General features: G+C 47.1%; 1 protein-coding gene across 1 annotated transcript in view; it reads right to left on the bottom strand.

The window, feature by feature from the left end:
• Positions 1–6,561: 6,561 nt before the first annotated feature.
• CACUL1 (CDK2-associated, cullin domain 1) overlaps positions 6,562–10,628 on the bottom strand; it is a 64,500-nt gene continuing 60,433 nt past the window's right edge. The window contains exons 8-9 of the mRNA XM_006879902.1: positions 7,798–7,841; positions 6,562–6,766 (exon numbers count right to left, since the gene is read on the bottom strand). Coding sequence (XP_006879964.1) covers positions 6,726–6,766; positions 7,798–7,841 — 85 coding nt within the window. The 3' untranslated portion in view covers positions 6,562–6,725. The remainder of the gene's footprint in view (positions 6,767–7,797; positions 7,842–10,628) is intronic.

The following is a 10,628-nucleotide window of genomic DNA, read 5'->3' as shown; positions in this document are numbered from 1 at the left end:
GGTGTCTGGTCCACAGATCCTAGCTGATGCAGAAGAGGGGGCTGTTCCATCGCCCTGCCCCCAACAGGATCTCCCTCCCCCCTCGGGGGGGGGGGTCCTGAAAAACCCAACAGCTTGGCCTTCTAGATCCTTTCTAATTTCTCTTTCTCTGTTCCTACGAGCTCTTTGCAGTCAAAGTGCTCCATGTTCTAGTAAACACACCTTACCAGCATCCTGTAACTGCTGTCGCACAGGCTGTCCCCAGATCACACAGGCCTGCTCCTCAGTCGTCCTCAGGCGGAATTTGCACATAAATTGGAACATGGCTAGTCAAGTCTTTGTCTTAGTATATAATGTATTTTTCTACGCATAAAAAATTAAACTTTTGGATATGAAAACATCTTTAACTTATGATACAGTAATGTTTCGATTTGCATTTCCCTTTTCATGTTCCCTTTGTTAAGTATGTAATGTACTCTTCTATGCAGGAAAAATGAGACTTTCAGATACACTGAAACATTTTTAAGGTAATGATACAGTAATGTTTCAATGTGCATTACACTTTTCCTTGTGTTTCACTTGTTATTATGAAATATTTTCTGTACCTTGGTTACACTTTTCCTTGTGTTTCACTTGTTATTATGAAATATTTTCTGTACCTTGGTTTATCATTATAGGGCTGTATGGGAGTCAAATTGGACTCAGTGGGGACTCATAAGCCTGGAACTGCCTGCACTTTAGTTTTTGAGTTATTTTTCTAATTCCCATTATGATATGACTGACCCATTAAGCAGAAGTTTCTTTTAAAACACACACCCTGTGAGTTTCCCCCAGTTCTCTCTTTATGCTTGATCTTTAATGTTAAGTGTACCATGGTCAAGATATGCGTTCATTCTGGAAGACAACAATCTGGCCTCACACCGACCAGTGCTATGGACCGTTCTAGATGTACTTTACACATGCTTATCTTCCTCCTGAAGGGCAGCGGACAAATACACTACATCGATCAAATCCAATTAGCTATTTAAGTCTTCTACGTCTTTAATGATTTTCTCTTCTGATCTGTTAATTACCAAGGAGTGCTGAAAACGTCCTTTACACTGGCAGTTGCCGTGTATCAAGTTGGAACCAACTCACAGCTGACCCTCCAGTTGCTTTCAGAGGCGCTAAGTGCATGGGAGGAGAGTGCCTGTCTTTCTGCGGGTGAGCGGCGGGTAAATGTGAAACGCGTGCCTGTGTGTGGGCAGCACAATTCCTTACCACTAGGCCACCAGGGCACCCTTCTAGTTCTCCTTATGATTCAGGAGCAGCATTGCGCACCCAGGAACAGTATAAGGAGTTCTATGATTGTCGCACTGAACTGTTAAGCCTTTTACACTGCACAGAGGCTCTCATCACGAGTAATCTACAGAGAAGGCCTAACATTAATATGGGAAAATTCATGTTCAGAAAAACTACTCAAGAGCACCGAGGAGATTAAGTCAAGGCTTAACCTTCACTTCAGATATTCTACATGTGATGTTCTTTCTAGGATGTCATTCTTTTTGAAATTCAAACTGTTTTAGAATTTTGAACTATTGTGAAACAGGTAAATTAAAGAAATAAGCACACACACAGATGCACGGCAAACTGGCTCCATCTGAAAGAAGTATGTACTCAGGAAAAAAAAATCCGAAAGTCATCTGCGAAGAGATAGGAGGTTTAAGGAGAGCACCCAATGGGGAGGGGAGGGGAAGGCGAAGTCACTCAACTGTGCTGTATGTGGTTAAACAAACAACAAAGCAGATACTATGACAATACAGCGCAGGTTAAAAAAAATTAAAATGAGGGGATTAGCGGTGGCATTGAGACCACCACAGACATACACACACTAAAAAGGTAAGATGAGAAACCAGTCATACAGCAAGGTTACAGAAAACATAGGGGAAGAGATTAACAAGCCGAAGTTCAGAAAAAGCATTGTAAGGTCAGTGCAAAAACATCCACCAGTAAGGAAGCTGGTTAAGATCGACAAAGGAAATAGTATTCTGGTTCTAACAAGGACAAAACACCCTCCACACAGGTCCTTGTGTTTCTGGAACTGCTTGTGCACTGAGCTGGTTACCAGGGAGCAGCGGTCCACCTCAGACGCTGCCTGTCCTCAGGGGAGAAGAGCCCGTGTTGGGCACTTACAGGTCTGCAGGCAGCGGACACTACGCATAATCACGTGTTCACCACGGTAACAGGTTTCAGGCTACGAGGTGTCAACAGAATGAGGCCAGAGACTTCTGTACATGATTTATTTCATTAATCACAATGTTGGAGAGTGATGGTACATAGCCAACACAGGAGGAGGGTTCAAACCCAGCAAGAGTTAAAGGTCAGAGCCAAAGTCAGTGGCTCTGAATCCCAGGTCAGTAAGTTCCACACACCATTTTCTTTCTTGGATTTGTTGAGAGTGGGTGTTAAGACCACTATGTTTCTAAATGCCCCAGTGTCTTCTGGTCACAAGCACCACCAGGGACCTGACCCCACCGCCCTATCCTGCCTCTGGCTGTGCTGGTGGACGGCAGAAACCTCCTGCATTTGACCACTATCTGACCCACAAGCAGCCTATTGCCCGGTTAATGCTCCCCACAAATTTCCACTTGGAGGATTTCTCATTGTTTGGCTGTAATATCGAGGGGCTGTCTAACAAAGCACCCCTTTCTACGAGAACATCCCCTTTTTCAGCAGTTACCAGTGATCACAACATTGACATGACCTGTGAGAATCAATAAAAAATATTTATTTTGTTTCCAATCCACAGAATTCTTAGTCCAAAAGCTATATGATGAAATTTCCCAGGATTCTAAGCCATTAACATTTTTCTAAGTAAGACAATCTGACTAGAAGGGACGGTCATCTCCCAGCAGCGCCCGAGGAGGGGTCCCTCTGACAGCACCATCCCACAGCCCCTCCTCTGACGAGGATGGACACACAGACGAGTGCTACTGGGCCCAGGGAAGACATCCAAGCTCACGATCAGGTCTCGGCCAGCAGACAGGGTGCGGGGGCTCAGGTAAGCAGCAGGGAGAGGAATCACGGCCTTTGTGAGGCAAAGGGCTCCTTTCATAGATGCTTGTGAACAAAAATGGAACAAATCTCAACAGATAAGGAAGGTGATGGGCGGGCCACCCTCTATGAACCTCTGTGACCTCCACTAACTCCTGATGAACATGAACCTCACCTGATGCCACCCCAGTGCACCCACAGTCAGCACTGGGGCTTGCATTCTGACCTTACATGTTAAAAGTCCTGAGAGGTCCAGACGTGAACTAAGTAAACACAGGACTCCAAGCTAACAAGTTTAATGCCATATCATTAAAACAATCAACCAAGCCAGCTCAAAATGTCCAAACAGTGGCTGGATGGCTAACGTGCAGTGGTTTTCCCTTTCTTTTTTCCCTTATTTGTTTTATTTTAGCTGTAAAATTTTTAATTCTCTCCAATCAGTATATACTCATGTATCAGTGCTTAACTATTTTAAGAATAGCTGCTTTTGAAACAATTACATTTTTTTCTCAAAGGCAATGCCGCTTGCATTAATACAGGAACACTGGACAGTGGTAAAACAAAAGACCGATGATGAAGGGGCCACAGCCGGCATAACTATCCGGAGACGGAACTCAGGAAGACTGAACAGCGTTCCTGAAATACTGTGATACAAGGGCTTGGGGTCACTGTACCTGTGGCATCCATAGTGTGTGCCTGGCATCCATCACCTCAGTGGCCACTGCGAAGTTTTCCTTTTGTGCTCAAAGACTTTCAAGGCCCTTGTTGGGGGGATATGGGGGGAGAACGGGAGGCAACGCGAGCACAAGCTCTCCCTGAGGAGTTTTTCACAAATCTGCACCCAGAGAGAAAGCAGGGTGTGGTGGGAGGGCACACAGCCCATTCTCTCACAAACGCCTTTCCTTCCTATGTCCTCAAGGGAGGGACGGAAACCGCTGAAAGGGGCAGAAAAGGCAACTTTCCCACACAGCATTCAAATGCACTTCACACAATCCAAGCATTCCTGACCCTGAACCTGAAGAATTCTCAGCTGGAGTCACTATCTCGAGTTTTGCTTTCATCCCCAGAAAACAGGGCCCTGTCTCCTGTCAGGCCAGGTGCACTGGTGAAAACAGAGGTGATGACATGGCCCTGCTACTGAAGCTTAAGGCCAACCTTTAAAATCCGTACCTGCTTTCAAAACCGTCGGTTAGTTATTCTCACAGGTCATGCCTTCACGGTGATTTAACAGCTGCAAAGGACTAGAGTGTAAACTGGCTTTTTTCTTTTAAGGGTCTAGCTCCAGGCTGCACAGTCACATGCGTCCGTTTAGCCAAGTCAAAAGCACGTGCTAAAGACCCAGGCCACCGAGAGCCTGCCCGCCCAGCCCGCTGGTCTGAGTGCCACAGAGCCAGCATGTGACTCGGCGGAGCAGCTCTGTAGACCACGGTGGCCAGAGGACAGGTAGGTAAACAAGCCAAGGAGACACCTTCCAGCAGGCAGGGCTCATCAACACACCAGAGGGCCAATCGTACTTCTCACGTGCAGAAGAATTCCATTAATCCCCACTTAAGTAAGCAGGGCCAACTGCTTATTTAAAGTAAGAAGTTCTTCACCTGGCAGTGCACCTCCACGGCTCCGTAGGACCAAGTCCCACCGTCAGCTGCAGACACCGGGCAAAAAGTCACAGAAAAAATGAATTGCCCACTTTTTGATATCACACACACACACACACACACTGTAAAAAGACAATAAAAATATTTCTGCAATTAAAAATGCAAAAGCCTCTAAGGATTTTAATGCCAATTCGTATCACAATACAGCTTTCATAGGAAAAGTTCTGTTGCTGGCAGAGGGCGGTGGGGTGGGGAGTACTGTCTCTCAGAAGAAGCACTTGGGTCTACTTCTAGGATACTAAAGAATGCAACCATGTTTAAAGAAATGCTCTAATTTCACTCTTTCAGAATTATTATTAAAACCAGCCAGGGACGAATTCAACTCCAGGTGTGACTTCTAAGCCTGCAAGCATTTCACTGGCAACGGGAAAATCTGACCTTTCTGATCAAATGGAACATCAGAGTTCTTCCTTGAAATTAGGACGTCACTGATGAAGCCGATCAAATACCATAGGTCACACTTCTCCACGCGTAGAGCAACACTGTCCACCAGCACAATCCAAGACGCTCACAGAACCACCTGCATCCCAGTCCTAGTCCCCTACAGTCTAGCAGCGCTGGTGGACGCGTAACTAGAGAAATACATACATCTACCAGCTTTACGCTGACTTCTCTCACGATTTTACAGAGAACTGTTATTAGATGACTTCCCTGCTTCCAATATCACACTTCTCACTCTCCCACTCACTCCACTCCCCCCTAAAAGACCACACTGAAATTTGCAGAAAAACCTGCAAACCGAAAGGGTGACAGGTCCTGGGTGTCTCCTTAATGGCCCCACATTCTGGGAATGGGTGTCAGTGGCACCACTGAACAGAGCACAGTGAAACCTAAGCTCAGTTCAGAGACAGGGAAATTTGAGGAGAAAGCCTTTGACCCTTGCCACGTTTCTGCATCTCAAAAACAACTTCAGAGGAAAGAAACGGCACTGCTGGTGCAGAGAAGCTGGAAGCACCCTCACAGCAGCAACGCTCCTTCATGCTCTCATGTCCAACTGCCCATCGTCCTGGAGGTACAGGCTGCAGACTTCTTCCACCCACTCAAAAGGGACAAGAAGCTTCACTCCATCAATTATATTTAATAACCAGACCTGCTTCCGGAAGCGCCAGAGAGGGCAGCTCTCAACACTCTTCAAGAGGACCTTCAGTGCTAAAGCATCCCAGGCCTAAGCTGGCATCCTGAGCTACAATGGCAGCTGGTGAAATCGGGTTATGTGATGGAGGGGACGGAAAAGGCCCGCACGTGTCGGTCCCTAACATTAACATGTATGGGTGGGTGGTGAAGCAGGGGGTGTGTCTGGCCATGTGCAACAAGCCTGTTTCCCGAGGAGCGAGCATCCGGTGCCCAGGACCTGCCTGCCATCCCATTGGGTCATTCTGTGGTACCATAAGCTTCTTCAGGAAGCCTGTGTCAGTCTGACGTAGCCACACAATTGCAAAGTGCACAAAGCTCAAGGCACAGAGAAGAAAGGAGACTGACAGGGTCGGGAGAAGGTACAGCAAAAGCAGAGTTAGCCACGTTCTTTAACGAGACCTGATGCTAAGACAAAGAGCACTCTCTGGAAAGGAGTAGTTTTGGTTATGGGCAAAAAATACTGTATTGTAATGATCTGTTTGTTTTCCAAAGCAAACAGTATGATGACAGGTGAAACCAACACGCTGAAGAGCCACGTCCACGAGTGAACAAAATGAACGCGTCAGAAGAGAAAGATTCTTCTGCTCTTGGATTTTTGGAGGAAGCTGCAGATTTTGGCTGCCAGTGTCCACTCACCAACGGTCACTTTCAAGATGCTTGTTCCTCATGAAATCTGGAGAGAAACCCACTGAAAGATTGTCCCACTTCCAAATCATCCTGAAGTCTAGCAGCAACTGTTTGTTAGTTTTTCTGTCTTTGTTTTTAAAATTACAAACCGAAGTCAGAAGCCCAACATCTTCTCCCAAGAAGAGCTCTGTGGCGGAGCCTGCTGCGTGGCCGCTGGCCGCCCGCCCACTGCGCTCAATGGTCTCTGTGCTCCAGTGTGTCCTCTCTGCAGGAACCAAAGGGCAGTCAAGGCCTTCACTATCTGTAGCCTCGCGAGCCTGCGCATGCCGACGAGCTGTCTGAAAAACCAAGCAGGGAAAAGTGTCAGCAGCACACACCAGGTGGTGACGGTGGGCAATCTCACTCAATCTTCCCATAGAACAAAATCAAGCCATGATTATCAAGCTGATTCTGATTCTGAGATATTTCTGAGACTGAACGTCTAACAGGAACAGACTGTCTCTGCTTCTGTCCCTGGGGCAGTTCATGGATTTGAACCACCAATCTTTTGTTTAGCCAGTACCTAACACAACTCCAGGATTCCTATTTTCCCACAAGACGACTATGTGGAATGATCTAGAGTGAAGTGAAGGGGCTTTGGCTCCTCAGGAACAAACACTGGCCATTACGCTATTGGAGCAGGTACCAACAAGGACAGAAGGTTTAGGCAGGGCCCCACTCTAGTGTACACAAGGTCTCTATGTACATGGGGTCAAGGCTGATTCAACAGCACCAACCCCAGCTAAAGTCTTTATGTACATGGGGTCAAGGCTGATTCAACAGCACCAACCCCAGCTAAGGTCTCTATGTACATGGGGTCAAGGCCAACTCAACACCACCAACCCCAGCTTCTTGCTCTGTGCCTTCAAGTCAGAACCAACTCACAGCTAAGCCTCCAGTGCATTTTCAGAGGCTGTTAATCACACAGGAGGAGACTGTCATCTTTTTGCTATCAAGCCGCTGGTAGATTTGAACTGTGTGCCTTTGGGTTGGCAGCACAACTTCTTACCACTAGTTCATTAGAGCTTCTACAGCCCTTATCAACAACAGCAGAAAATACTATTATAAGGAGCCAGGGTGCCCAGTTAAAGAGTCAGCTGCTAACTGAAAGGTTAGTGGTTCAAATCCACTCAGTGGCTCTGTGGGCAAAAAACCTAGTGAAACAATCTTGTAAAGAATTTAGCCTACAAAATGCTGTGGGATCACAGTACTCTGACTTAGGGGAACACACCACCAAGAGAGTGACGGAGATGGTCAGGCCACGGCAGTTACTGCCTGCATCCCCATTCAAGCACAGACCCTGGGGAGAAGGGAGGACACCAATACTTACTATAAGCCAACTCATCCCCAGCTCTCTTCCGGGACTGGTCACCTCTGGAGACAAGAAAATAGAGGAATCAAAAGACATCTTCACACACCGAACGCAGCGGAAAAAATGAATGTACGTGATAATGGGAAGTGTGCTGCTGTATGTCCTCACGACAGAACTGACTCCCAGCTGACTGCTGGTGGGTTTTCAGAGGCAGTAAATCGCACAGAAGGAGACTGTGCACCTTTCTAGCATTTACTGTAACTTGAAGTTATTGATTTATTTGGAGTCTTCTTAGTTATCTCCCAACACTTGATTATATGCTCCATGAAGACAGGACTGGTCATATATAATGCTTTGTATCCAGTACGTATAGACAGTATGAAGGGAGCTCTGACAGCCTAGTGGTACAGAGCTGCACTGCCAACTCAAAGGTGAGTGGTTTGAACCCACCAGCCACTCTGCAGGAGGAAGATGTGACTTACAGCCCCTGAAAATGGGCTGGAGGGTCAGCTACGGGTTCATTCCAACTCGACAGTACACAACAACAATGACAAGAAATACCCATACAGCGTTTCAGCACATCGTAGGCTGTTGTTGCTGTGTACGCTGTCGGAACCGACCCAAGCTGACCTTCCGGCAGCGAGCTTTCAGGGGCGGTTTATCGCACAGGAGAAGACGGCCTATTTTTTTCCCTCTGGAGCAGCTAGTGGATTTAAACCCTGTGCTTTTGGAACTGCAGCACAGCTTCTTGCCACGAGGCTACCAGAGCGCCCTACGTAGGAGGCAGTCAACAGATATTTGTCAAGTGAACAAATCAGTGAATCATCCACTCTCCTGAGATTATGAAAATGCTAGCCCACATAATTGTTCCTACTTCCTTTTCTGATTGTGCTTATGTAGGGCAGAGAATCGGTGTGAGGAGCCTCGATGACCAACACAAAGGGTACACACCAGCCAAAGTCCCCGCAAGGGCTTCTGTCCAGCAAGAAACACACACAGCACTCGGATCAGCCGCTGGATCAAAGGGGCCGAAGCGGGTCCTCTCCCGTGTCACTTTGTAAACACCTCTGTTAGACTCATACCTGGCCAAGCAGCTGCATGTCTTCCATGGTTAATTACACTAACACCATCACCCAATACCCCAAAACAAACAACTTCAATAATGACAAAAAGGAAGGATGATTTTCCTATCAAGAGCCTCAGCTTCCACAGACAACCTTCCTCTTTAACTCGAACATGTTAAAAGAAACCCAAGTATCAGGAGAAAATGTGAGGGTGACAACGACAGGAAGCAAAAAAGGGTGCAGGGAGCAGGCTGCCAGACGCATCCTCCAGCCTCACACGGCTGCAAAGCCAGGAGCGTCCCTGTAAGCCAGACAGATCCCCGCTACTACGCAGAGCAGTCCCTACCTGTTGTGCATACACTCAGGTGAGACATGGCCACAGCCCCACAGAGTCTAACTGGTCCAGCAACACAGGAAAGCACTTGAGAGAGAACCCTGTCCTCCCGTTAGGAGGGCTCCAGTACACCCTCGGGAGGGGCCCACAGCAGGTGTGAACGGGGCTGTGCCAGCTGAGGTCCTACCTGCTGCTCCACAGCTCATCTGACAGCAGGTATCAACCGCATCTCCAAAGGAACGCAATGAGGCAGGTAGCAGATAAAAAGGAAGTGTTGCTTTTATCTAGTATGTTAATTCTAGCTTACAAATGAGTTCCTTCCGCATTTCCAGGAAGCCGACGTTCATGTTTCACATGAACTCCAGCGCAAATGAGAATCTGGCCCCTGACTGCCCATCTTCACATATTATTTCAGAACACTTCAAAGCTGACTCTGTGCCATCCACAGGAAGTCTGCACTGCGTAATCGTAACCCCTGCTTCACAGAAGTGAACATAATCCTCTATGAAAAGGCGTCTGCAAAGCTGAGCCCGAGTCACGGCCGGCTGGGCATAACCATAACATGACTGCTCTGATCAGAGCAGCCAGGAACAGAATCCTACGAGACCATGTATTATGTTCTCAGTGTCATTTTCACATCAGTGGACACCGTATCTTCCAAATTATCCCACCAAAGAAGATCAAAGGCGGCATCACGCTAGGCAGGGCAGGTGAGGGAGGCCCACCCTCCAGAGCCTCACAGGCAGGCTCCCACCAGCGGCTAAGGGGGGGCTTGTGCACATCCTTCCTGACCTGGGACAGTAAATGCTGAAGCGGCTGGAGTGGCAATGACAGTGACAGCTTAGATTGGGCACTACTAGGGTAATTTATAAAGCAGAGTTTAATCCTCATAGTAAATGTGTAATATGTTATTAATGTAATTACAAAATAGCCCCATTAAGTTTGTAAATGAAATACTTTAATTTTATTACCTCTTGGAATACTGCCTAATTATATAACCTCTTGGAATACTGCCTAATTAAATCTCAGTTGGAACTTGTATGAAAGAGTGCCTCTGGAGAGAAACAAAAATCCCAATTTACACCCTAAACACACCAGCATTCCCTGAAGATGACTAGCGTGACCTTGATTGAAGGGTGTCATGTTAGTCCTTCGCGGATGACAGAAAGGCCAGGTCACTGGAAGGGTAATTATGGAGTCAGCAGCCATTGCACCCACGCCAACTGCTTAGAAGAGCGTCTCTACCAAGTGGAGTATTATCAGCCTCTCATTTCCGGTCTAAAATGAGGAGTGCTTCCCCTGTGTTTCACCAGTTCCATACTGGCTGGAAGGTGAACTCGAGGTTCTGAGAAAGCCTCAAGATTTCTCACACTGCTTCACAGTGTAAGAGCTTTCAGAGGAAAAAGCCCAACATAAAGGCATGAGTCAATGAATTTCTCAGCTTAAAAGCA

The sequence above is a fragment of the Elephantulus edwardii genome, unplaced genomic scaffold, assembly GCF_000299155.1.
Source record: "Elephantulus edwardii isolate Elephantulus edwardi_28Jun2011 unplaced genomic scaffold, EleEdw1.0 scaffold00006, whole genome shotgun sequence".
Taxonomy (NCBI): Eukaryota; Metazoa; Chordata; class Mammalia; order Macroscelidea; family Macroscelididae; genus Elephantulus; species Elephantulus edwardii.
The sequence above is the reverse complement of the archived record's forward strand: the minus strand, read 5'-3'. Positions and strand labels throughout refer to the sequence as shown.